General features: G+C 49.9%; 1 protein-coding gene across 1 annotated transcript in view; it reads right to left on the reverse strand.

Moving 5' to 3' along the window:
- DOT1L (DOT1 like histone lysine methyltransferase) overlaps positions 1–26762 on the reverse strand; it is a 74136-nt gene extending 47374 nt beyond the window's left edge. The window contains exons 1-5 of the mRNA XM_077922028.1: positions 26388–26762; positions 8179–8222; positions 5646–5720; positions 845–908; positions 413–641 (exon numbers count right to left, since the gene is read on the reverse strand). Of these exons, the coding sequence (XP_077778154.1) occupies positions 413–641; positions 845–908; positions 5646–5720; positions 8179–8222; positions 26388–26468 (493 nt within the window). The 5' untranslated portion in view covers positions 26469–26762. The remainder of the gene's footprint in view (positions 1–412; positions 642–844; positions 909–5645; positions 5721–8178; positions 8223–26387) is intronic.
- Positions 26763–27978: the final 1216 nt, after the last annotated feature.

The following is a 27978-nucleotide window of genomic DNA, read 5'->3' on the forward strand; positions in this document are numbered from 1 at the left end:
CAAAGGGGATGCAGCAAGGAAAACCACCGTCACCTCTCCGCTGGGAAGTGCTGAGCAAAGGCGAGTCCCCAGGCAACGCGGCCGATTTGATTGGCACAAGGAATGCAAGTGCCACCCCCCAGTCATTCTTAAAACTCTTTATTGGGTGAGCAACGCAGCCAAGCAACACAGCTGGAGCCTCCCTCCTCCCTGACCAACAGGGAGCTGCTTCCTTTGAAACCCAGGAAATTTAAGGGACATCATCAATAAGGGACAGCAGCGGGACACAGCGCTGGGATAAGGGGCTTTCTTGCCAAATAAGGGACGGTTGACAGCTATGTGCTGAATGTTCTACAGAAGAAATGAAACAGTTTCGCGTAAAGATAGGTTTCAGGGCAGAGACAGGACAAGGAAGTGTACAGCAACCACTCACCGCTGCCCAAGTCCACAAACAGGTCATCCTCGGTCATTTTTATCTCATCGATCATCTGAGCAACCAGGTCAAAGGAAGTTTCGCCATACACCTCCGGGGAAAAGGGTTCATAGTTGTTGAGTTTTTCGGGGTCGGTCACCGAGTGGTTATAGACTTGCTGCAGGATGTGGCGCAGGAGCCCATTGGTGGGGCGGGTGTTCAGTTTCATGGGCTGCGTGGTTCCTTTCCACTGGAGAACAAAATGGGAGAGGCGGGGGGGGGGGTGAGGAGAGAGAGACACGCATACACACACTTTGCCATGTGCGACAGGCCAACAAAGGCACTTAATAAAAAAATTAATAAAATTTATATATAACAAAAATCAGGCTACCGCACCCATCAAAACAACAACCCAGAAGCCACGCAGTGCGGATGGGCGAGTCACATACATACCAGCTGGTGAATGCTATCGATGGCGCGGTTGTATTTGTCACAAAGCCTCTGCATGCTTTCAAAGCTGAAGATCAGAAGAAGAGAGGAGGGCGGAAGGAGAAAAGAAAAAAAGTTATAGCAGTCAGGCAAATTAAGACGGGCCTAAGCTTTCTAGTTTAGGCCACAGTGCCACCCGCGTCCCAGGGACGCGGGTGGCGCTGTGGGTAAAAGCCTCAGCGCCTAAGGCTTGCCGATCGAAAGGTCGGCGGTTCGAATCCCCGCAGCGGGGTGCGCTCCCGCTGCTCGGTCCCAGTGCCTGCCAACCTAACAGTTCGAAAGCACCCCCGGGTGCAAGTAGATAAATAGGGACCGCTTACTAGCGGGAAGGTAAACAGCGTTTCCGTGTGCGGCTCTGGCTCACCAGAGCAGCGATGTCACGCTGGCCACGTGACCCGGAAGTGTCTCCGGACAGCACTGGCCCCCGGCCTCTTGAGTGAGATGGGCGCACAACCCTAGAGTCTGTCAAGACTGGCCCGTACGGGCAGGGGTACCTTTACCTTTTAAGCTTTCTAGGCATGTCTCCCCAAAACATAATACATGCTACACAGATGCCTACATCTTCCTTGTAGTTGTAATCCTGTGCCGTTCCCAAAAGGAATGTTTTGTCTTCAAAGTCTCCTTTTAAAAAACCCCAGCACCTTCTGTAGCCTGGGGCCATCCAGATGTTGCAAGACATAAATCCCATCACCATCACCCCTGACCACTGGATGTGCTAGCCGCTGGGAGACCAACGATGTCTGGAAGGAACCAGGCTTAGGCTGGCTGCTCAAAATCAACAAGGATTCTGGGACGAGCGTGTTGGGTTTGCATTTGGTTTTCCAGAGTCTTCCTTCCCAGCGAAGGCTCTGCGCTTCAATCTCTGGCGACAGGTGGCCAACTCCACCCTGCCCATCAAAATGGCCCTTGGAAGGCTAGCATCTTTGGATGTGGCCCACCAGCCGGATCCAGCTCTCCACCCCACCCTCCCCATTGCATTCATCCACTCAGGTTACCATATTTTTCGCTCCGTAAGACACATTTTTTTCCTCTTAGAAACTAAGGGGAAATGTCTGTGCGTCTTATGGAGCGAATGTGTGGTCCCTGGAGCTAAATTGCCGGAGTGTGGCATGCTCCTGAGCTGCTCTTTGGGGCTGGCGGGGGAAACCCGGGCTTCCCCCACCAGCCCTGGGAGCAGCGGGACGGCTGCGCGCAGATGCCCCGCACTCCTGAGCAGCTCTGGGGTAGCCCGCGACGTCTCCGCAGGGCAGCAGGATGAAGGCTCCCCGCTGCCCTGCGGAGGCTTTGCGGGCTACCCCAGAAGCCAGAACAGCTAGAGGGAGCGCTGCGCAGAACATCTAGAGGGAGTGCTGCCTTCATCCCACTGCCCTGCGGAGGCTTCGCATGGCTATCCTTGCCTTTTGCGGGAGGTGGGGGAAGGGGCAGAGCGTGCGGCTCCGTCCCTTCCCCCACCTCCCAGAAAAGCCCCCAAGAGCCGTGCTCCCTTTAAAGAGTGCGCGGCTCCTGCGGGAGGTGGGGTGAAAGCCAGGAGGCTTGCTTTCGCTGAAGCCAGGAGGGCAAGAGGGATCGGTGCACACCGATCCCGCTTGCTCTCCTGGCTTCAGGGATAGCCCCACAAAGCCTCCTGAGCGAAGAGAGAGGAGCGCTCCCTCTTCGCTCAGGCGGCTTTGTGTTGATTTCTTATTTCTTGCTTTCCTCCCCTAAAAACTAGGTGCGTCTTATGGTCCGGTGCGTCGAATAGAGCGAAAAATACGGTATGTCCCACAGAGTTCCCTTTAAGTATATGGAACAGGACTGTAGCCTCCCAGCCGCTTTAGGAGTTCCAGCCAGACAAGTTTGCAAGCCTAGTTTAGAAATATTCTTTACTGAAATGCTTTGCATTATACAGTTCCAGTTCCCCATCATTTCCAGGGTTGGGGTGGGGGTTTGGAGGGTTAGGAAAGACTCCCCCCCCCCAAAACCTGGAGAGCCTATGTCAGTCTCTGCAGAGAGCACACATGCCCTGGCTTGGTGCAAGAGAGTTTATTATTTTTATTGCTTATTTGTTTTCTTTATTGAATTTTTATACCGCCCTATATCCTCAGGTCTCAGGGGCGCCTCACAGGATGAAATCGCAATACAAAAAACACAAAAGTACATAATAAAAATAAAAACAGGAACAACTCAATAATCCTCCCCGTTCCCCAACACATTTTAAAAGGGCACTGGCTGTCAATCAGCCAAAGGCCTGGTTAAAAAGGAATGTTTTTGCCTGGTGCCTAAAATTGTATAATGAAGGCGCCAGGCGGACCTCCCTGGGGAGAGTGTTCGATAAACGGAGAGCCACTGCAGAGAAGGCCCTATTCTCGTGTTGCCGCCCTCCAGACCTTTCGTGGTACAGACACAAAGAAGGGTCTTCGAGGGTGATCTCAGGGTCCAGGTACGTTCACAGAGAGAGAGGCGATCCTTGGGGCGTTGCGGTCCTGAGCCATTCAAGGTTTTATAGGTCAAAACCAGCACTTTGAATTATTATGCCCCCTTTTAAAATCAGCCCTTCCTTCTGAACGTTGAGGACTGGAATCCTGCTTCCTGTTTAACGAGGGTGGGAGAGCTATAACTCAATGGGAGAGCACCTGCTCTGCTCTCCCAGGCTCAATTATATACTTTAACCCCTGTCCGCAACCCTAGAGAACCGCTGCCAGTCAGTGTGGACAATACTGGGGTAAATGGAGTGAGGCTGTGAGGCTATTTGGAGTCCAGAGGATGGGAAATTTAAGGGGAAGGTCTGCAGCTGAGCAACAGAGCATTTCCTTTTGCACACAGAAGGTCACAGGTTCAGCCCCCCCCCCCTCACATAGAGACGGGAATGTTCCTGTCCCCAAAACCCTGGAGAACTGCTGCCAACCAGTGCAAGCAGTACTGACCCTTGCCTTGGGCTCTAAAGAGACTTGCTGAACAGGGCTGCCTGGCTAGTCTGAAAATCCCTTCTTTTTCTTTTTTTTAAAACCAGGATTAAAGAATCAACTCAGGACAGGAGATAGGGAAAGGAGGGGCAGCAGGGGGAAGTCACGTGCCCCCATTGCATAATCAGATTTCAAACATCTAGGGAGGGAGGGGGAGAGAGAGAGGAGAGCAAAAATCAGGACTGCTCAGCCATTTCAGCCTCTTCATCAACTCCTGCAGTCAACAACCCAAGAGGGTTTTTCCCCTCCACCCCAGGTGGGTTCCTCTGCCCAAGGCAGTTTTTCATCCCTATTTTCACATGCACTTTGTGGGGTAGGGGGGAATAACCCAGGACACTCCCTGGCCTGTTTGGAAAGACCCCAGGGGGTGGGGCGGACCCCTCCCTTCGCATCCTTGCAAGGAGGACATGGAAGCAGCAGGAAAATCTCCTTTTGTTTACATTTGTGAACAGGTCAAATTAACCGTTCAAAGGAGTAAAGGGCAGGGGAGAGGCAGGTGAAGGGCAGGGCAGGAAAGGAGGCCTTATCAGAAAGTCTGTCTTTATCAAGCTCTCTCAAGCATGGAGCAGCTGAAGAATCCCCTTGCCGAAAGCTTCCAACTTCCAGAATGAATCTACAACAAAAGCAACACGACAGCAGCTCCCCCCCCACTGCCCCCCATACTGAGAATTTGGAGCTGGTTTAAAATAGAAGAGAGAGCCACTGAATCAAAGAATTGTTCCAATGACTTGGATGATGGACTCAAGGGCATCCTGATCAAATTTGCAGATGACACCAAACTGGGAGGGGTGGCTAACACCCCAGAGGACAGGATCACACTTTAAAACGACCTTGACAGATTAGAGAACTGGGCCAAAACAAACAAGATGAACTTTAGCAGGGAGAAATGTAAAGTATTGCACTTGGGCAAAAAAAAATATGAGAGGCACAAATACAAGATGGGGGACACCTGGCTTGAGAGCAGTACATGTGAAAAGGATCTAGGAGTCTTGGTTGACCACAAACTTGACATGAGCCAACAGTGTGACGCGGCAGCTAAAAAAGCCAATGCAATTCTGGGCTGCATCAATAGGAGTATAGCATCTAGATCAAGGGAAGTAATAGTGCCACTGTATTCTGCTCTGGTCAGACCTCACCTGGAGTACTGTGTCCAGTTCTGGGCACCACAGTTCAAGAAGGACACTGACAAACTGGAACGTGTCCAGAGGAGGGCAACCAAAATGGTCAAAGGCCTGGAAGCGATGCCTTATGAGGAACGGCTAAGGGAGCTGGGCATGTTTAGCCTGGAGAAGAGGAGGTTAAGGGGTGATATGATAGCCATGTTCAAATATATAAAAGGATGTCATATAGAGGAGGGAGAAAGGTTGTTTTCTGCTGCTCCAGAGAAGTGGACACGGAGCAATGGATCCAAACTACAAGAAAGAAGATTCCACCTAAACATTAGGAAGAACTTCCTGACAGTAAGAGCTGTTCGACAGTGGAATTTGCTGCCAAGGAGTGTGGTGGAGTCTCCGTCTTTGGAGGTCTTTAAGCAGAGGCTTGACAACCATATGTCAGGAGTGCTCTGATGGTGTTTCCTGCTTGGCAGGGGGTTGGACTCGATGGCCCTTGTGGTCTCTTCCAACTCTATGATTCTATGAGTTGGAAGGGACCCCCAGAGGTCATCTAGCCCAGCCCCACACTGTCCAAGACGACAGTTCCCATCACCCCTAACTATTGGCTGTGCTGGTTGGGGCTGACTGGCGCTGTGAGTCCAGCGATGACTTCTAGGGGGAGCCATGGGGGAGGAAAGTAGTGAGAACTAAGGAGACTCTTACCCTTACCTTTTAGTATCATAGTCAATTAAAACGTAGTTTTCCATAGCAAGCTTCAGGTCTGGAATTTCTTCGCAGACCCACCTGAAAGGAAAAGAGGGTGTAGGTGAAATAAATATGAAAATAACGTCCGTCCGTCCCCAATCACTAGATCATTTCCTCCTCCTTTTGGCAAGCCCACCTCTGCCCCAAACACACTGATAATTTTGTCACCTTTACAGTGGTGCCTCGCAAGACGAAATTAATTCGTTCCGCAAGTTTTTTCTTCTTGCGAGTTTTTCATCTTGCGAAGCACGGTTTCCCATAGGAATGCATTGAAAATCAATCAATGCGTTCCGATGGAGACCGTCCGGGGACAGAGGGGAAGCGCCGCGCGCCTTCCCCTCTGTCCCCGGACTTGTTTTAAAGCAAGGGAAGGGGCGGCGGGGAGAAGATCGCTTCTCCCCGTTGCCGCCCCTTGGTTCAAAAGGGGTCCGGGGACAGAGGGGAAGGCGCGCGCACCTTCCCCTCTGTCCCCGGAGATTGCGGGGCTGGCAACGGGGAGAAGCGATCTTCTCCCCGCCGCCCCTTGCTTCAAAAGAGGTCCGGGGACAGCGGGGAAGACGCACTGCGCTTCCCCGCTATCCCCGGAGATTGCGGGGCAAGCTTTGTTTTGCGAAGCAAGCCCATAGGGAAATGCGTCTTGCGAAGCGGCTAAGAAAATGAAAAACTCCTTCGTCTAGCGAGTTTTTCGTCTTCCGAGGCGTTCGTCTTGCGGGGTACCACTGTACTTGTTTCTATATCCTCCCTTTCTCCCAAGTTGGGAGCTCCCGACACACAAAGCAGCAACAACAAACCCAGTTGACAAGAATCATTAAAATACATCACAGCATATGCAGAGCCAGCAGTTCAAATCCAGTTTGCCCTGACAGCAACCCTGTGGTCAGGACGGACTGCACCTCCGTTTCCAAAGGAAAATCTTAATATTATCCTTCCAAAGGACAGTGTGGAGGTGCACACCTGAGGATCTTAGGACCCCAAGGAAGGTTTGCATAGTGACATTTTTCATATCTTTAAGACAGCCTGGTCCCAAGCCATAAACGGTTAGGGGATCACTGGCAGCCCAAAAGGCCGAAGGTGGCTATAACTGTTAGGTCTGTCTCGTCTGATTGTGTGTTTTGTGGTTTTATATTCTGATTTCATCCTGTGAACCACCCTGAGACCTGCAGGTATGGGGCGGTATATAAATTCAGTAATAAAGTATACTGCCATCTATGCAGGTAAAAGGTAAAGGAACCCTGGACGGTGAAGTCCAGTTGAATTCAACTATGGGGTGCGGTGCTCATCTCTGTTTTCAGGCCAAGGGAGCCAGCGTTTGTCTGCAGACAGGTTTTTCGGGTCTTGTGGCCAGCATGACTAAACTGCTTCTGGCACAGGGAACACCGTGACGAGTGCCGGAGCGCACAGAAATGCTGTTTACCTTCCCGCCGCAAAGGGACCTATTTATCTACTTGTACTGGTATGCTTTCGAAATGCTAGGTTGGCAGGAGCTGGGACAAAGCAATGGGATCTCACCCCATGGCGTGGATTCAAACTGCCGACCTTACAATTGGCAAGTCCAAGAGGGTCAGTGGTTTAGAACATAGCACCACCCGCATCCCCATCTATGCACGCTGTGATTTATAAAGAACAGGTATGACTGGTCCCTCTCCCAAGGTGTGAGATGGAACAGTGATCTGGCTCAGTAGAAGACAGCATGCTAGATTCTTGTTTAAACCAGACCTTTTACTGAGATTTCTGAGTAGGATCTCACTTGGTTTTTAAGGGAAGGGTCAAAGCCAGGGTTTCCCAAACTTGGGTCTCCAGCTGTTTTTTGGAAAACAACTCCCATCATCCCTGGCCAGCAGGACCAGTGGTCAGGGATGATGGGAATTGTAGTCCAAAATCACCTGGAGGACTCAAGTTGGGAAACCCTGGTCAAAGCTCAAGGGCAGCAAATGCTTTGACCGCCCAACACCTTCAGTCCTTTTCTAGGGGAGGCAAATGTGACTTTAAAAGTAATGAACCAATTCCTTCATACCAAGGCTGAGCAGAAACATGACAGCTCCCTGTCACTTTGGAATAGCAGGCATGTGACCTCCCTTCTCCAGACCAGCTAAACAATGCAACATACTGTACTCCTACTTAGCCAAAGATGTCAATGGCGGCTTTGAGTCAGACTATTTACGAAAGCATGTGCCCTTTTCAAGACAGATATAGCCTCATGGTCTTATTCCCAGTTGGGGAATGAAAGGCACTTGCCCCACACTGGCTGATACTGGTCTGGGGACCCCGGTATGGTCCTGACCTGGTTATAAGGCAAACCTCCAGTGTTTTAGGCAAAACCGGGTTTTCATTTTAATTCAGGGTAAAACATGCACCATGTTGCAGGAAGCTGTGATTACAGAGGAAGGATGTAAAAAGGGAAATCCTAGCAAGAACAGTGTCACTATCGCTACTGGCAGATGGGGGTGGGGTGAAAATATCTGGTTGCAGTGCAGATCGGCTGCTGCTTAGCACCTACCGAATTGTCTCAATGATTTCGTGAGCAGCATCGTGGTGTTTGTCCTGAAACAACAACAAAGAGAAGAAGGTGGTTTCAGGAACTGTCTGGAAGGAGAGATCACCCACGTTGGCTGGCGGATCACCAAGGCCCGTTGGCTTCTACAAACCCCTCATTATTTGCAAATACGGATAAATGAAAACTGGGCCAGGGGAGTGATCGAAAGTAATGTTTCCTAGTAGATGCATGCGTTGCGGCTGTTATTTTAAAAGGCTAGCTCTACGCTATCGAATTTCCCTATGCCCAAAGAGGACCCATTTCCAAAAACTTTCTTCTTGCAGAGATGGGGAACCTGTGGATCCTTCGGATGCTGCTGCAGCGTTTGGAATTAGCCAGGCGCATTTTGCACCTGGATTTCAGACACTTGCGACCAAGTGAAGATGCCTGGGCACCAGGATGGCGCCTGACGTCTCCACCATCTGGAGGTGCATGCCTTGAGATCCTCGGATCAGGGCTGTTTTCACACTCTAATACCCCATTCCTGTAGAATTCAATCCATCAATCTGCACCATCAGAATGAATTTCAGGAACCAAAATGCTTTCTCTGTGCAGCCTGAGCAGGAGCAGTCAGCATAAAGAAAAAGAGGTCGGAATGGGCCAATATATATGTGGACCACCCCTGGATCAAGTGACTGTTTTTCTTTAAGATCTCAAAGCTCTTAACCTGGCTCAAGGTTGTCCTCTGAACTAGCCAGATAATCAATCACCATCAGCCCATCATTTGAAAAGTACCGTATTTTTTGCTCTATAAGACTCACTTTTTCCCTCCTAAAAAGTAAGGGGAAATGTGTGTGAGTCTTATGGAGCGAATGCAGGCTGCACAGCTATCACAGAAGCCAGAACAGCAAGAGGGATTGCTGCATTCACTGCGCAGCAATCCCTCTTGCTGTTCTGGCTTCTGAGATTCAGAATATTTTTTTTATTGTTTTCCTGCTCCAAAAACTAGGTGCGTCTTGTGGTCTGGTGCGTCTTATAGAGCGAAAAATACGGTAAGTCTTTAGAACCCACTTGCCCAAAAATGGCTACTAGGCATTCTGTTTTGGCAACTGCAACCTTGGTTTAAGGATCTCTTTGGTCCCTATCTCACATAGCTGAGTTTCTAACGTTTTTGTTAGAAACAGCTGCTGGAGGGCGCTTCATTGGCTATCCCAGTACAGTGGACGCTCAGGTTGCGAACGTGATCTGTGCGGGAAGCGCGTTTGCAACCCTCAGCATTCGCAACCCGCAGCGCTGCGGGTTGCAATTCGGCGCTTCTGCACATGCGCAAAGCGCGATTTAGTGCTTCTGTGCATGTGCACCCGCTGAAACCCAGAAGTAACCGGTTCTGGTACTTCCGGGTTTCAGTGCGTCCGTAATCCAAAGAAAGGCAACCTGAAGCGTCTGTAACCCAAGGTATGACCGTAGTACGCAAGTAGGGAAGGAGAGAATTGCACGAAAGGCTGTGAAAAGTAAGGAGGCCTAGGCCGCAACAATTGCACGCCAAGTAAAATCTACACAAAGTAAAGAGTGGCGACCATTCACACAAAACATTTCTGCTTGCAAAGCAAGCTCTGCAGTATGGCCAAGTGCAGCCACCGCCTCCTGGCTAAGAGCCGAGGAGGTTGTAAACTAGGCTTACAGATTAACCAGTACGCTAGGGGGAAACCTCGTTTATTTATCCAAATATTTATCTCCCGACTTCCAGGGTTTCCAAGGTGGCTTACGACATAATACACAGCCCAGTATTTATTTATCGAAAGACACACAAATCATAGTAATGACAAAACTCAAGCAACAGTGAAGCAGTTCAAAGTTTGCAGCTAGATAGCACCGATCGTATATTTCACATCTTAAATAACCAGGCGTCAAAAGTGTCAGGCAAACAACCCCATGTACCCTCCTCACCCTCTCCCCCTCTTTTCTTCCCAACCTAATAGTGCATGCAACACTAATGTCTCACAACGAATGTAACTGATCTGTAGAAAACACAACTGGAAAAAAGGAGACAATGCACGGATTTTTGTAAACTAAGAAATCTTTAATTATTATTTTTTTAAGTTTAAGGCAGGGTGGAGTCCCTTTTTCGCTTTGTCAGGGGCCTCTGGGCTAATCAGCTGGGAAATTGCACTCCATTCGTGGGCAGAACTGCGCTTCTTTTCTCTCACAAACACATGCACCTCTCCAACAACAACAACAACAATTTATTATTTATATGCCTCCCATCTGACTGGGTTGGCCAAACCACACTGGGCAGGTTCCAACAAATTAAAAACATTTGTCACAGTAAAACATCAAACATTGCAAACATCTCTATGCAGGACTGCCTTCAGATGTCTTCTAAAACTCAGGTGTATATTTCCTTGACATCTGACGGGAGGGTGTTCTACAGGGTGGGCGCCACCGAAAAGGCCCTCTGCCCGGTTCCGTATCCTCACTTCTCGCAGTGAGGGAACCGCCAGAAGGCCCTCAGTGCTGGACCTCAGTTTCTGGGCTGAACAATGCAAGGAGAGATGCTCCTTCAGGTGTACACACATTCACACACACCTTCTCTACCCTCTTCCCTCTCCCAGCAGGCGGGAGGAACAGTCATCACCCACTGGTCACTTCCATGAGCACCTTTCATTATTCACTGGGGAAGGTGTTCCAAGGCCTGGGTGCCCCACAACCAAAAAGCCACCCCAACCCACCGTCTTGAGTAGCCAGCCTGAAGGTAGAATCATCCAGGGCAGGATGCCTGCAGGTGAACTTAATTTATATTCAGGCAGGATCCCCTGGGACTGAGTAGGCAAATGCCTTTTCTTCTTATGAAAAGTCAAAAACCAATAGTGACTGGCTGTGTTTGAAATTCGCACCTGGCTATCGGTCACTCGTGACCAAGTGAAGATGCCTGGGAGTCAGGATGGATGTGGCCTCTCCCCCATCTGGGGATCCTTGGATCTGGACTGTTTTCACACACTAAGGCTCCACCCTGTAAAATTCTGTCAGTTATATATTATCTGCAAAATTGTAATGAATTTCTGGAACCAAAATGCTTTTTCTGTGCAGCCTGAGCAGGAGTGGTAAACAACGTGATAGTGAATTATTGCTTCTTCACTTCCCCCATCCCACTGCCCTGCTCACAGCTGTGAAGAATACCCCAACGTTACGAATGGTCACCATTACGAAAAAATGGTTGGAATAGGCCAGGGGTCTGCAACCTTTAAGACTAAAAGAGCCACTTGGACCCGTTTCCGAAGAAGAAAAAACTGGGAGCCGCAAAAATAACTTTTTTGTCACTTTTTAAAATTATTTCTTTGTTTGACCCGTCAGAATTACTCCTCCTCATAGAAGGTAAAGGTAAAGGTAAAGGTACCCCTGCCCGTACGGGCCAGTCTTGACAGACTCTGGGGTTGTGCGCCCATCTCACTCTATAGGCCGGGGGCCAGCGCTGTCCGGAGACACTTCCGGGTCACGTGGCCAGCATGACAAGCTGCATCTGGCGAGCCAGCGCAGCACACGGAACGCCGTTTACCTTCCCGCTAGTAAGCTGTCCCTATTTATCTACTTGCACCCGGAAGTGCTTTCGAACTGCTAGGTTGGCAGGCGCTGGGACCGAGCAACGGGAGCGCACCCCGCCGCGGGGATTCGAACCGCCGACCTTTCGATCGGCAAGTCCTAGGCGCTGAGGCTTTAACCCACAGCGCCACCCGCGTCCCCCTCCTCATAGAAATAAACGTTAAATTAACAAGTTACCTTTTTGTGTGTGTGTGTGTGTGTGTGTGTTCTTCACTCCCCTTCAAAACAGTGACCAGCGTACATGCCCCTTACAATGTAGCGGGCGGGCGGGAAGGTGACATCGGGACGGTGCGTGAGTAACGCACGCACCGCCCCCATGTGACGTCACAGCCAGTACAGTGCCCGCCACAGTGGGGAGTGTCGGGGCGCACAATGCGCCTCCTCCCCTCGCTAGTATCCGCCCCGGAGCCGCGGCAAAGGTGTAAAAGAGCCACATGCGGCTCCGGAGCCGCGGGTTGCAGACCCCTGGGATAGGCCAATATATATGCGGACTATCACTGGATCAAGTTGACTTTTAAGTTCTCAAAGCTATTAAGCGAGCTCAAGGCTGTCCTCTGAACTAGCCAGATGTTTAACTGAGAATCAATCAGTCTCAGCCCATCATATGGAAAATAAGACGTTGCAGCCGTCTTGCCCAAAAGGGGCAACAAGACATTCCGTTTTGGCGACTGTAACCCTGGCTCAAGGAGCCATTTGGCACCTAGCTTATTTTATGTCTGAGTTTATAGCACTGCCTGGGTGCCCCACAACCAAAGAGGCACCCCATCCCCCGGTCTCGAGTAGCCGCCACCCCCCCCTTCTGAATGTACAATCTCCCAGAGCAGGATGTCTGCAGGTGAACATAATGTAGAGTTAGGCAAGATTCCCTGGGACTGAGTAGGCCAGGGGTCGGCAACCTAAGGCCCATGGGCCAAAGCTGCCCACAGGGGTCATTTAACTGGCCCACGAGCAGCCCCCGAACCGAGCCACCCACTCGGTGAGTCCCCACGTGCTGCACTAAACCGGCGCAGCACAGCAACTCACTTCCGCAGCGCCAGAAATTGTGTCTGCGCAGATGCAGATGCTGGAAATCGCAGGCAGGTGCGCGATCCGGCCCACGGAGCGATCTCCAATGGAGTGAACCAGCCCAGGTGAGGTAAACCTTGCTGACCCCTGGAGTAGGAAAAGGCCTTTTCTTATTTCCAAATGTAAAAAACCAGTAGTGCCTGGGAACACCGTTAGAGGCCAGGGCAGATACAAACTGTTATCAAACCGGCAAGATCTGGGTGATGACCACGGTTAGGCAGGCAGGAGTTTTAAGAAACATATAAAGGCGGGATTAAAAAGTGAGTTAGTCGGCTCTCCCCCTCACGGCCCCCTGATTCCAGGCCAGCCATGAGCCACTGAGTGACTAACTCAGGGCAACTGGGACGCCTGCCCACGCTCGCTCTCTCTTGTGGGGTTTTACATGGAAGGGTGTCATTAACACCGGGCCTTACTCATCTCTGTGGTTAACCTTTAATGAAAATGTTAAGAAGCAAGGCTGCTCACTCACTTGCCTGGAGGGGAGGAACACCCACCCAAAAGGCAACACACCACACTTGGAACACTCATTTCAAAAAAGGAATTTGACTCAGCTCCTCCCCTGCCCCTGAAAAGGAACTAATTCGGTTCCAGTTCAATTCACAGGTCGTTCAAGACTTTTACAAACTGCTCTGCTAAAGTATAAAACATCCAAACACACACACACACACACACACACAAATGGTATGTTAGCCATTGTTTTGTTTATTTTGCAACAATTTTGATCCTTGGGCTTCAAAAGCAGCATTGCTTTTCAGATGGGTAGAGTGACAACTAGACATATCATCACAGCAACCGCAACCCGAGGTTTAAGGTGCCATTTGGCAATTGGACTGTAGCAGGGACGTCCGACCAGTAGATCGTGATCTGCCGGTAGATCCCCAGCTGATCCTGGTAGATCGCAGGATCCTTATCATGTACAAAACGTTACAGAAGGAAAGTAAAAGCTCTCCTTAAAAAGCTCAACAACTCTGGGCAATCCACCCACCCACCCCACGCACGTTCCTCCCCGCTCCAATGGCCATGGGTAGATCACTGCCAGATTTTTTATACTGGGAAGAGATCACAGTCTCTGGGGAGTTGGATATGCCTGGACTATACTGTGCATCTGGGTTTGTAACACTGGTTGTAGTTCAAGACACCTGGAGAATGCCGGATTGGGGAAGGCTGGCACCCAACATCTGTTGAGCCAGAGAAGTTGATGCCCTCACGCAGCATCAGCCCCGGGCAAGTGGAGTTTACGCGGCCAGGAGGGAGAGAAGCACATGGGCACCTTTCTGGCAATTCTAAGATGGGGAAAGCCACAGCCCAGTGGGAGAGCGCTTGCTTGGAATGCAGAAGGTCTGAGGCAGCATCTCCAGGTAGGGCTGAGATAAGAACTTCAATCCTAAAAAAAGGTCAATGACTTTGGTCGGCCCTCATGCATGTTCACTTTGATACGGAAGGGGGGGGGCATGTCTTCTTCACCTTCTTCTTCGCTACAATATATCCATTTATTTCCAACTGTCAATGTCAAAAGGGACTAAAATCTATAAAATTCATAGAAAATCAACGTGCCAATTTGCTCAATTTCGCCAAGCCTTTCCTCCGGGCAATGCCAGGTGGCAGGCTATGCATACATGGACCATTGTCTTCTCATCACCGGTACTCAGGATGTGCTTATCTGCACATATCTCCAGCTCTGCATATTCCCCCCTCCCTCCTCCATATGTTAATCCGGTGTAACCCAACCTCTTCTTAATGTATTCATGATGTAATCTGTGTAACCCAACTTCTTAATGTATTCATGATGTAACTGGGATGTATTTTGCACTGTATTCTGGGACATGGAGGGAAGTTTCAAAAGTTCATGTCACCCCTTTCTCGCTGTTCAATCTCGCCTTGAACCTGTTGCGCAATAAACTTGGATCTTCTGCAGTTTGCTCCTGTCTCCGGCTGAGCTCATTTTCCTCCGCAGGGACCCGCGGACTTAGTCTGACGAGCTGGGTGGCAGAGCAGCCTCGCACCCAGATTTTACCGTAACAACTTCATCAGATCTGGCCCTCATTGAAAAAAGTTTGGGCACCCCTGCTGTAGAGCCATTGCTGGTCAGTGTAAACAGCACCGAGCAAGGAAGAGGAACGGTCTCTGACTCAGTGCGAGACAACTTCCTGCGGTCCTAAGCCACATCCATCCTCCAGAACCAATTCTGCTCTTGAGGACCACAGCAGATCTTGGATGCCGCTTAAAACTGACCTTCTGCTCAAATGATTATAAAGTCCTCCCTGTTCCAAAAAAGCTTTTTTTTTATCTCTAGGAGTTTACGCTCCTGTTTCCTATCTCACCTTTGCTGGGTGTGAGTGTGTGTATGTAAAGGAGGGAGCAATGAGAGTGTTTGCAAAGGACTCCTAGCAAGTTGAAAATAAAGAAAAACTACTGCTGTTATAAGGGCTGTAGCCACAAATGCAAAGGGTGGCGTGGGGAGGTCAGCTTCAGAAAAACCACTTTCTGAGTCACTGAGGGGGTGGGGAAATTAGGGAGGATTATTCAAACTCTGCACGATTCATCTTACCCAGATAAGAAGAACTACGCACTGTTGATTCATTAGAGAGGAAAAAACCCTTCATGTTCCTTCAGGAAATAGGGAGGCGGGGAGAAGAGGGAGTCACACCGTTCAGTGTTACATGAAAGCCAGTGGGAGGGGGCATCTAGAACACCAAAGGCTCTGTCCTCCCAATGCCTTAATTAGCAATATGAAGCGGGGGGGGGGGGGATACATGCTTTCACGTCACCCTCCAAGCTCTGAACATCATGACACCAGCAGCAGCTGAGCAATTATGCAAATCCAGCTGTGAAGGCAGCAGTTCCAGATTTATCATCCCAAAGTACACAGGGTATAGACGTACAAACACGCAAACATGTTTCAATTTTAAACAGGCCCCAGCCATGACAAGCAACGCTGGCCAATGAGCTATTCAGGCCAGAGAGCCCATCTCTAAACCAACCTGGAGGAAAATCTCAGGCTAGGGGTGGGGAGTTGGAAGCCAAACGGTGTTAGAAACTCAGATATATAAGCTAGGAGCCAAAACATAATGCCTAGTGGCCCTTTTGGGGCAAGATGGCTCTAAAGTCTTATTTTCCAAATGATGGCCTGACGGTGATGGATTCTCAGTTAAACATCTGGCTAGTTCAGAGGACAACCTTGAGACAAGTTAAGAACTTTGAGAACTTAAAGAAGAAAAGTCACTCAATCCCAGGACAGTCCACATCTCTATTGGCCTATTCAGACCTCTTTTTCATAATGGTGACTCAGACCATTCATAACATAGGAATATTCTTCCCAACTCTGAGCAGGGCAGTGGGGGAACTAAAGACAAGTGACAACAATTCACTCCAGACAAATTTTGATATATCTTTTTGTAACTTCTTGGGCATATAACTGCCTATTATCGGGATTGATTGAAATAAATACAACATCTTTGGCAAGACATTCATCTTCATTGCTGCTATCCTACCTAAAAGGGAAAGGTTCATACTATTCCAAACTTCCAAGTTCTTTTTAATCTCAATCCAAACTTTCTCATAATTGTTGTTGTTTAGTCGAGTTTGACTCTTCGTGACCCCATGGATCAGAGCACGCCAGGCACTCCTGTCTTCCATTCTCATAATTAGTAAAGGTAAAGGGACCCCTGACCATTAGGTCCAGTCGTGGCTGACTCTGGGGTTGCGGTGCTCATCTCGCTTTACTGGCCGAGGGAGCCAGCGTACAGCTTCCGGGTCATGTGTCCAGCATGACTAAGCCACTTCTGGCAAACCAGAGCAGCGCACAGAAATGCCGTTTACCTTCCCGCCAGAGCGGTACCTATTTATCTACTTGCACTTTGATGTGCTTTTGAACTGCTAGGTTGGCAGGAGCAGGGACCGAGCAATGGGAGTTCACTCCGTTGCGGGGATTCGAACCGCCCACCTTCTGATCGGCAAGTCCTAGGCTCTGTGGTTTAACCCACAGCGCCACCCACGTCCCTTATTCTCATAATTATCTTTATATAAATTCAGGTTTTTATCTGTAAGCCAAATTCCTAGATATTTGACTTTCTTATAAATCTCCATGTTTATCATTACTCCCTAATCTCTTTTTTGCAACTCAGTCATATTTTTAACTATCATCTTAGTTTTTCCTTTATTTATCTTAAATCCAGCCACCAGCCCAAATTCCTGAATTTTCTCTAAAAGTATTGGGAGTATTGGGAGAGATGTCGTTGGCTCCTCTACTGCGATTACTAAATCATCTGCAAATGCTTTTAATTTAAATTCCAAAACAGTTCGGGTCCAATGATCCCCAGATGGGGGAGACATCAGGCGCCATCCTGGCATATTCACTTGGTTGCAAGTGGCTGATAACCAGGAGCAAAATGTGCCTGGCAAATTTCGAAAGCTGGCTTGTGGGAAGGGGAAGCTATCAGCTGCAACAGGCACCCCTTTTCAGGCCTAATTTCAGCAACAGGGCGGGGGCTGCCGACACAAGGCGTTCATGGATGAATGGACTAAGAGCCTTGAAAGGTGCAATAAAATATCCCCCAAACTCTTGCTTGTAGGAGTGGCTGAGCTTCTTTAACTAAGGTGGGCAGATTCTGGGCTGCATCAATAGGAGTATAGCATCTAGATCAAGGGAAGTAATAGTGCCACTGTATTCTGCTCTGGTCAGACCTCACCTGGAGTACTGTGTCCAGTTCTGGGCACCACAGTTCAAGAAGGACACTGACAAACTGGAACGTGTCCACAGGAGGGCAACCAAAATGGTCAAAGGCCTGGAAACGATGCCTTATGAGGAACGGCTAAGGGAGCTGGGCATGTTTAGCCTGGAGAAGAGGAGGTTAAGGGGTGATATGATAGCCATGTTCAAATATATAAAAGGATGTCACATAGAGGAGGGAGAAAGGTTGTTTTCTGCTGCTCCAGAGAAGCGGACACGGAGCAATGGGTCCAAACTACAAGAAAGAAGATTCCACCTAAACATTAGGAAGAACTTCCTGACAGTAAGAGCTGTTCGACAGTGGAATTTGCTGCCAAGGAGTGTGGTGGAGTCTCCTTCTTTGGAGGTCTTTAAGCAGAGGCTTGACAACCATATGTCAGGAGTGCTCTGATGGTGTTTCCTGCTTGGCAGGGGGTTGGACTCGATGGCCCTTGTGGTCTATTCCAACTCTAGGATTCTATGATTCTAGATGCACACTTCATAAGCAAAATTACACTGTTGTGGCGCACTGCTGTTTCCGTATTTGAAATTTCACTGCAGTTATATATCTAAGTAAGGCCAATGTTAAACATCAGAGCAAGCTGAACGCAAGGTGTGTTACGTTGGAAACCACAACTTCTGTATTGGGGGAAGCTGAAATGCTGCAACCCCAGTAAATTACGCAAATAGGCTGAGCATGCATAACCTTATTTTGCATATCCAGCATTTGCGCTTTTCTTCTTCTTCAGTGTATTCTGGTTGGGTAGCCTTGGAAAGGGGAACTGAGTGTGCCTTGCAGAACTTATGACCCCTCCTCCCCATGTCTGCATTTGATAAATTCTAGCATGCACGCGCGCACACCCCTAATGATAACTTTCTGGCAGAACGCAAACATATCAGGGACAAAGTTCAAGGACTGATTCTCTGCTCCTCTGTTAAAGAGCTGCTGAGTTAAGCAGGGCTGAAAGAGCCACCGCTGTGATGTGGTGGTCAGGGTGCCAGACTAGGACCTGGCAGAGACCAGAGTTCAAATCTCTCACTCAGCCACAAGGGTGACCTTGGGGGCCAGTCACTGCCTCTCTCGGCCTAAGGTACCTTATAGGGTTGCTGTGGGGATTATAAGGACTTGAAGAAAAGCTTGTACACTAGTGTTACTCAACCTTGGTTCCCTGCAAATCCCATCATCCCTGACTATTGGTGAAGCTAGAAGTGGATGATGGGAGTTGCAGTCCTACAACATCACAGGGCCCACAGTTGAAGAACACCAATGTACACCCCGCCCCCTGAGCAACTTGGGAGAAAAAGGTGAGATTCAAATATATGCAATAAATAAAATAATGTCTGCTTTATTTAAAGACTCCCACTGAGAACAACCAAATACAGTGGTACCTCAGGTTAAGTACTTACCGTATTTTTTACTCTATAAGACTCACTTTTTCCCTCCTAAAAAGTAAGGGGAAATGTCTGTGCGTCTTATGGAGCGAATGCAGGCTGCGCAGCTATCCCAGATGCCAGAACAGCAAGAGGGATTGCTGCTTTCACTGCACAGCGATCCCTCTTCTTGTTCTGGCTTCTGAGATTCAGAATATTTTTTCCCTTGTTTTCCTCCTCCAAAAACTAGGTGCGTCTTGTGGTCTGGTGCGTCTTATAGAGCGAAAAATACGGTAATTCGTTCTGGAGGTCCGATCTTAACCTGAAACTGTTCTTAACCTGAAGCACCCCTTTAGATAATGGGGCCTCCCACTGCTGCCGCGCCGCCGGAGCACGATTTCTGTTCTCATCCTGAAGCAAAGTTCTTAACCTGAAGCACTATTTCTGGGTTAGCGGAGTCTGTAACCTGAAGCGTATGTAACCTGAAGCGTATGTAACCCAAGGTACCACTGTACCTAGAATCATAAACGCAGAGCTGAAAGGGACCAAAAGGGTCCTTGCAAGGCAGGAATTTTGTTCTCTGCAACGGGGCGCGAACCCACAACCCTGCGATTAAGAGTCTCATACTCTACCAACACACACACACCCCTCAATTGCTGAGTAGGTCTCCCCTGACCGAAAATCCATACCACAATCCCAAAAGCTCTGCTTCACTCGAACAGAACCAATCCCCACCTTGCTGCTTGAACCTCCAGCAAAGGAAACAGAGCAGTGAAACCAAGAGACAGTCTGCTGACGTCAGAAACCTCAGCTCTGAAACCACAAGGGCACCCTTCTTTCCTTTGGTGCCAGAAAGCTTCTAAGCCCGGGGAGGAGAGAATTTTATTTTTATCTATTTTTTACAGCTGGCTATATGTCAGCAGGCTAGCTAACAGTGCTGTCCAAAGTGGATTGATTTCTAAAAAGGCTTGTGGAGTCCCTGCAACGTCCCTCATCTCGGTAACGGATTTGGATGCACAGCGGGGGGGAAACGCTGCGGGTCAGGGCGACAGATGCAGAGACAGGCGAGAAGAAGGCACTTCTTATGCACACATGCGCCCAATGCATGACTTATACGTGGAAGACACCATCGCGGGATATGGTAATGGGCTTTAAGAGGGGACTGGACGGAACGAGCCGTGGAAAGCAGGTCTAACGGAGCAGCGTTCACCCCCAAGGTCAAGCGGAAAATGCCTTCCTAGTGCCAGATTCCGGAGGCTGTGGAACAAGGGTTGGTCTGACTGACACCTCGACAAGGGGGCCAAACCGGCATGACTGAAACCTGAGTGGGTGAGCCGGGCGGAGCGAGTCTGACTCAGCTCTGTCTGCCTGGGTACTTGGCGCAGGAGCGGCAGAGGGGCTCACTATGGTCCTGTTGCCCCCACCAGGTAACACTTCCACTTTGGGACTTGAATCTGGTGCTGGAGGCCACAGAGGCAGCACAGGGAGACGGCTTGTTTACTACCCACCCATCTCTCTACTCGAACCAGTGGAGGAGGTTGCACAGGCGGGATGGAGAACCCCAAGGACAGCGCTTTGAGGTCCATACTGGGATCCCCTTAACAGGACCTGACAGGCACCATGGAAACCTGGGGCTCTCTCAAAGGTCACCTATGCATACTGTAGGGATTTAGATTTGGCACGGATGCAGAAAGCGGGGTGGTCTGAGCTTCGGGGTGGTGGTGCCGACTGGGACTACCCCATTTCCATTTCCTGGTAAGGTTTGGACTGGCAGCCAACCCGATTGCATGCAGGGTTGGGGGGACCGACTAGGAAGGTCCCCACCCCAGACTTGCAGGGTCTGATTCCTGATTGCCCTGAGAGACTCTCCCAGGCAACAGGAAATAGACACACTAGTGCTGTGGTTTGTTTGATGTGGATTTTCAGGGCGTACCATAATTTCACTTTGTTCTGGATGTTTCAATTGGGGTGTCTCCAATTAAGTTATACTCGGAGCAGACGCAATGGAATTTATGGGCCTAAATTAGGATATCTCAGGGTATCTATTTGGAGTCATTGGGTACTACAACCCAATATCATCCTCAGCAATAATATTTATTCTGTACATTAATTAAAAATATTATTAATAGAAGGTTGTTTCCAATAGTCATACTCAGAGAAGGCCCGTTGAAATTAATGGGCATGATTAACTTAGACCTATTAATTCCAATGCGCCTAGTCTGATTAACTGCATGCAACCCAAAATGTATTCTATATAATTTTTCTAGGGCAGGCATCCCCCAACTTGGCCATCCAGCTGTTTTGGGACTACAATTCCCATCATCCCTGACCACTGGTGCTGTTAGCTAGGGATGATGGGAGTTGTAGTCTCAAAACAGCTGGAGGGCCGAGTTTGGGGATGCCTGTTCTAGGGGACTTACACATACTTTTTTTGAGAGAAAAAAATGTTTAACAAAAAGAGCTTTACAGATTCTTAATTCCACCCCACAGCCAGATTTTGCTCTAAAATAAAAGTTTCAATTTAAAAAAATGCATTGGGTTGGAATGTCAACAAACTGAGATGGTCTTTTGAAATGAGATTTATTACTCTGTGCAAACCAAGCTTGAAAATAACCCAGTGATGAAAAGAAACTAAGCAGAGAGGCAACTGCACTTTCGATTTCTGTGAAAGCGTTAGGAACACACACGAACACACAGAGCTGCCCAAACAGGAAAGGGGACATTAACCACCATGCACTGCTCCCTGGGAACAGCCTAACAAGACGATCAAAAATAGCGCGCCCTCCTAAACGGGCAGGATGTTTTGGAAACCGGAGTATCCACAGCACCGAGATGACAGAAAGCCAAGGCTAACACCAGCGTGCAGCGGGGCTTGCCCTTCTCTCCTTAAAAACAAACAGTCATTCCTCAACCACTCACACACTTAGCAGCTGACCTGGGCAGTGCAGATCTCTTACAGCCACTGGGGTCTCCACAAGGCATTTGGGACCCTGACTCATTTTAACCGCTGAGAGGCATGGAAACACAACTGACGGAAATGCCGTAGGCCACAGAAATACGGTACTCAAATAAGCTCCGTGCCAGCTAGAAGGAGGAAGAAGAGGAGGAGGAAGAAGAAGAAGAGGCCCATTCTCTGGCAAGAGAATGCAAGTCCTCTGACCCAGCTGAGATGCTGAGCACAGCAGCCTTTGGAGAAGCGGTTCTCTCTTTCACGCCCACCATATTATACTTCCAAAAATGTTATTTCTCTGGGGTTAGATCCGCCCCAAACACTATTATTCATAAGAGGGAGGGAGGGAGGGGGCAGCCACATTCGTGAGATGTTTAGAATGCTACACAGACGCACCACTGCAAAAATGAAATGAGGCGTCATCGCCAGCGGGCTCCAAAATAACCAAACATGGATCACAGCGGGGAGAAATCTGCAGGCATGTCTCTTCCATGAAGGAACAGGAACTGAAGAACATTCTTTACTTAAGTCTGCGTCCCTCGTTTCGCTCCTCGTCCCCACTGCACGTCTTCTTCCAACCAGTGGAAAACCCACAGGTAGAAAATGACCTTAGGGTTGCTTTTTATTCAACAACAACATCATGAGAAAGTTACAAGCATTTCCATATATCCTGTGGGATAGCCCAGTCAGTAGAGCAGGAGACTCTTAATCTCAGGGGTGTGGGTTTGAGCCCCTCGCTGGGCAAAAAGGTTCCTGCCTTGCAGCGGGTTGGACTAGATGACCCTTGTGATCCCTTTCCAACTCTACAATTCTATTATTCATCTCTCAGTCCAAAGCCACTCCAGAAAACACAGCTAATTAATTCTATTAATTTGTTTTTCTGCACTTTATCACCTCCCTAAAACAGAAGGGCCCTGTTACCTAGCGTTGAAGGAACAAAAAAGGAACCTAATCCTTTATATCAGTTTTGCACAATCCATGCAGCCACAGAGTATTAATTGTTCCTCACAGCAGCTTATCCAAAATGAGTGACTGAGTCCAAATGTTGGGGGAAAGGAGGTATGCAACACTGGATTTGGGTTTGGAAGAAGAAGAAGAAGAAGTCTGGAAGGGGAAACCCTTAATTATCCCGTAATAATTTAATGCTCTTGGGAAGCAGATGAAACACGCCTCTCCAAGAGCACACATTACAGCAGGCAAAGGATTGCGAGGTGTGGAAGTGTCAAAGGGAGGAACAGGAGGCAATAACTAGATGTTTGGGGTGTGGACCTAGAGGCGTATCTGCAAGTGGGTGAGTCATCCACAAACAGGAAAAGTAGGATTACTTTGAAATGGCTGGCCTGGGATGCAAAGAATGTCTGGGACTCAAAAGAGTGTGTATGTGGGGGAGCAAGATAGGGTGGGGAGAGCTGAACAGAAAAGGTTGGCAAAGGACCAAGCAGGCAACAGCTCTGTGTCCTGAGCAACGGGGTCAGGACAGAGAGAGCGAGGCCAGTGACAGTTGCATTCAGTGGGTCAACTGAGGATTTGGGAGGTTAAAGCAAGGAGATTACTGGGTGCAAAATAACAATAATAATAATAAATGTTTTGGTTACACTAAGTAATGAACACACCACGCCACGATAGCATCTGACCGCAAACGGGAGGGATTAATGAGAAGCAAGGGGGAAGTTTCCAAACAATCTCCACACACACAAAAATATCTTATCAGAGATGATAAAGGGCAGGGAGGAGTTTCTATTTACACTAGAGGTGGCGGCAGCAGGAGGATCTCTTTATCTCTTGGGCAACTGCCCAGCCACCCCTCCTCCTCCTGCCAGAGGTGGGCAGAGATAAAAGCAGTTGGGACAATGAATGTCAATTTTACCAGGGGGTGGGGTGGGGGACATCTCAAGGTTCCCCAGCCCTGGTGCATTATGTATTTATCAGCAACTTTACTCAAATGACTCAAACTTACAAACATAACAGAAACACTGAAGCCAATTGCAACACACACACACACACACACCACATCTATACAAATGAAAGGCAGGTCTAGCAGGAGATGCTGTCTCAGCAAAGGAGGCCACAAATACTTTAAATCTTGAGGGCCAAAAAGCATGGGAGAAAGGGGAAGCTTTCATGCCAGAACCAGGCAAGGAAGGCGCCACACAAGCCCTATCTCATCATTGCTCCCCTACAACTGGAGTGCAGAGATATGAAACCCTCACATGTTTACAGAGTCAGTCCATGGTAAGCATAATGACTAGCAGCCAAGATGCGTTTCCCTCCAGAAACGTGTCTAATTTTCCACTTAAAAGGCATCTAAGCTAGATGTCCCTGGCAAACTGCACGCAAGTCAGGAAGCAAGGAGCACGCACAGGAAGATGTACCAAGCTGTGTGTGGAAGGCAAGCACGGAAGGGGAAGGGATGACAGCAAGTGGGTGCAAGGAAGTAGAGATCACTTTGTCAGGAGTTGAGAAGCAGAAAAGGGGAGGGTGGTTTGTGTTCAGCCCCAGAGAAGCTGTTCTGCGCAAGACATTCAAATGGAAGAGGTTTCCTTGTGGAGGATTTCTGAAGGGGGAAAAGTCAAGATCAAAACACTGGGGGAAGACATAAAAGCACACAGAACAGAGGAAAGCACTCAAGGATAAAGGACAAGTGTGGCAAAGACGCCCCTGAGCCCTGTAGTCAGACTGGCTTAATTTCACATCAGGATCATCTCCAGGAAAAAGTTTTGAGAACAGGAAAGTTTAAATATTAGAGCAGGGGTGCTTGTGTGGCAGTGTGTGTGCCTGATGTCCTGCACAAAAGGCAAAATTTGCATCCATTGCTCCTCTTACTTCCACCTCTGGCCCCACCCACCCCTGGTATGTGGCCCTCGGCAGATTACAGGGAAGGTAACATGGCCCTCGGGGTGCAAACAGTTCGCCACTCCACCTGGCATTATAAGGGGGGGTCAAATTTTAACAGGGGAACACGTAGAATGCTGAGACAGAGTTCTGCAGGAGTGAGGAGCTGATGCAGTCCAAGTGAGACATCATGTGGATGAGTAGCACTGGGGAGCTGAACCAATTTCTAATGCACATGTCTGTATAAAGAGTGTGAAGCGTTCGGTGTGAAGGGCGACCTTCAGAGAAAAAACACTGCACATATGACCTCCTTGCCCTTTGCATAACATTCTCTGTTTCCTCACTAAGAAACATCCAGTTGCATCCCACATCCGTTCCCCCCCCCCCCAAACGTAATACCTGCCCTGGCAGGAAGGCCCCCACCCCCCCACCAACTTAACACACACAGTTTCTGGATAGCCCCACTGTGTAATAACTCCAACCCAAATTCACCCAGAGAAGTCCCTCCCCCCATGGAAGTTCCATTTCCAAGCAGCCAAACTTCCCCCATATAACAGCCCCCCCAATGCAACCCACTCAAGAGGCAAAGCGCTCCCCATTCACATAGCCCCCCACCCCCATGTTTTTGCACAGTGGAGTTCCTGACATAATTTTGTCACATTCCTTCTCCCCCCCCCCCCCGCTTCTTAACACTTCCAATTGCTCTCTAGCCCCCTAGCCACATAGGCAGCAAATTATTCCACACAACATATGATTTTCCCCCCTAATGGGGTACCCCTAGACACCCATTTATTACCACAAAACATCCCCAATTGTAGCCCCCAGAGAGGATACAGAAACCACCCCTATAGAATAAGCCTCTATGAAGCCTGTTTCCTCCTTATAACCAACTAAGCTGCCCTCTCCAAGTCCCCCCAAATAATAACCCCAATACCATAGCAGCCCCCAAAATCTCCCTCCCCAACTCCCAATATAGCAACCATCTCCCTCCCCAACTCGTCCCCACATAATCCTACAAACTGACACTGCATCCCCCAACCCCCCCATACGGCAACCCCTGAACCTTATACACCCCCCTTCCCAATATAGCAACCCCTCAAAATCCGTCTCCCCAACTCCCCCATACGTCACCCCCCAAAAAAAACTTACACATCCCCCCAAATACCCCATATGGCAACTCTGTAAATGCTCCTCCCCACATATAACAACCCCTCAAAACCCCTCTCCCCAACTCCCCCCTACGGCAACCTCCCTGAACATACATATCTCCCAGATGACAACTCCCCCAAAACCTCTCCCTACATAGAGCAACCCCACCCCATCGACACAACCGCCCCCAATTCACTCAAATCCCAAAATACCCCATAGAGCAACCCCCCCCGTACCCCTCCCCGCATACAGCAACCTCTCAAAAGAAAAGCAGCAAAACTCAGGTGACACAGCAGCCCATCAAAGCCCCCACCCCAACAGACTCCCCCCAAATGGCAACCCCCCCAAAATACCCCTCCCCACAACTAGCAACCTTCCCCCCCAAAAAAAAAACCCCCACACAACCAAAAGCCTCCTATAACCCCCCAGGTGACACAACAGCCGCTCGAATCCCCCCATAAAATGCAAGGGATAAGACAGAGCCCCCCAACCCTGCCCCCCTCTCCTTCGCGGGGGGGGGGGGCTCCCCTCCCCGGGCCTCCCGCCTCCCCCCCCACTCACGTAGACGGGCAGGGGCCACGGGTAGACGGCCGGCTCGGCTCCCACGGGCGACTTGAGCCGCAGCTCCAGCCTCTCGCCCATGTTGGCGGCGCGGCGGCGTCGAGGGAGCAGGCGAGGTCAGGTCGGGGCGGCGGAGGGGGCCCAGCGGCGGCGGACCCGCACCATGCTAGACCGGCGGCGGCGGCGGCGGCTGAGGAGGAGCACCAGCGAGAGGCGAGGAAGGAGGGGGCGGGAGGCCGAGAGGGGAGGCCGCTCCTTCCCCTGCTCTCTATTGTCGTCGCTCGCGCCGGGCCGGGCGCCTCGTCAGCCGCACCAAGAGCGACGCGGCCGCCATTTTGGGCCGCTCGCCCCCCCCCCCGCCTCCCTCGCACGCCCGGCGGCGTCAGGGAAGGGAGGGGCCGCGGAGGAGGCCAAAGGCGGCCAAGCTAACAGGGGCGCCGAGGGAAAGGAGGCGGGCGGGAGATGCCAACCAATGTTATTTCCATAGGTTGTTTCGCTACTGTCGTGGTGGTGAATAGGTCGCGGGCGGGCGCGCGCGCGCAGGGAAGGCCAGGACGCACGCGCGGGCGGATGAGGGAGAGAAAGCGCGAACGCACGACAATGCACGGAGGGGGCGCGCACGGGCGGGGGGCGGGACCAACCACGAGAGTGGGCGGGGCTTCTCGTCTTACTCCCAAAATCAAAAAAAGGAGGCGCGCGGGTGCCCAGGAGGTGGGCGGGGCCAACCACGAGAGTGGGCGGGGCTTGTCTTCCCTCTCCCTCGACATACCCAATAAAATAGTCATGGGAAGCGCGGCGCGCGGGAAAATGTGAGGGGTCGCGCGTGCGCGCTGAGGAGAGGCACGCTGAAGGAAGAGAGAGCGCGCTTCTGAGGAGAGAGAGTGACAGCGCGCGTGCGCGAGCGAAACCTTTCCCCCCCCAGCCCGCGCGCTCGCTCGCCTCTGCGCGTGCGTGTCCTTGTCCTCAGTTGCCCTCAGCGACGGCGCTGCCTGTCAAGAGGCGGCGGTTGAGGCGTCGGGAGCGCGCCTCGCTCAAGGTGTCTCCCTCACGCGCCGGGCGGGGGCGCGCGCTCCGAGCCCAGAGGCGGAGACACGCGTTTCCTCCTCAGGGGCGGGTTCACACGAGACGGACAGAGATGCGGGTCGGGTTCAGACGAACCAAAACCCTCCACGCAACCTCTGAGGAAAACAGGCTGGTTAAAAAAACAAAAAACATGCCTGAAGTGGTTAGGATGCATGTATATAAAATGTTATTAATGTGTTAATAACTGGGTGTCCTCCAGGGTATAATTTAACTGCATACAACCCAGAATGTGCCACCTGAGTGCAAACCTTCTCGGATCTCATTTCATTTCCATTTTTTTTAATTGAAGTTACTAGTCCTCAATACTATTTATCTATTTTATTTTAAACATTTATATACCAGCTCACTTATATTTCCATTCATATAGTACCTTAGTATATGAATAAGTTAGTACAGGGTGAGTCCTTTAAAAAAGGCCCCATAGATACAGGGTGCGCATGTTCCACAGGGCCTCTTAAAAGACTCACCCTGTATATAAATATAAATATAAAGATGGTGGTATATGAAT

This window comes from Podarcis muralis, chromosome 18, assembly GCF_964188315.1.
Source record: "Podarcis muralis chromosome 18, rPodMur119.hap1.1, whole genome shotgun sequence".
In the NCBI taxonomy this organism is placed as follows: Eukaryota; Metazoa; Chordata; class Lepidosauria; order Squamata; family Lacertidae; genus Podarcis; species Podarcis muralis.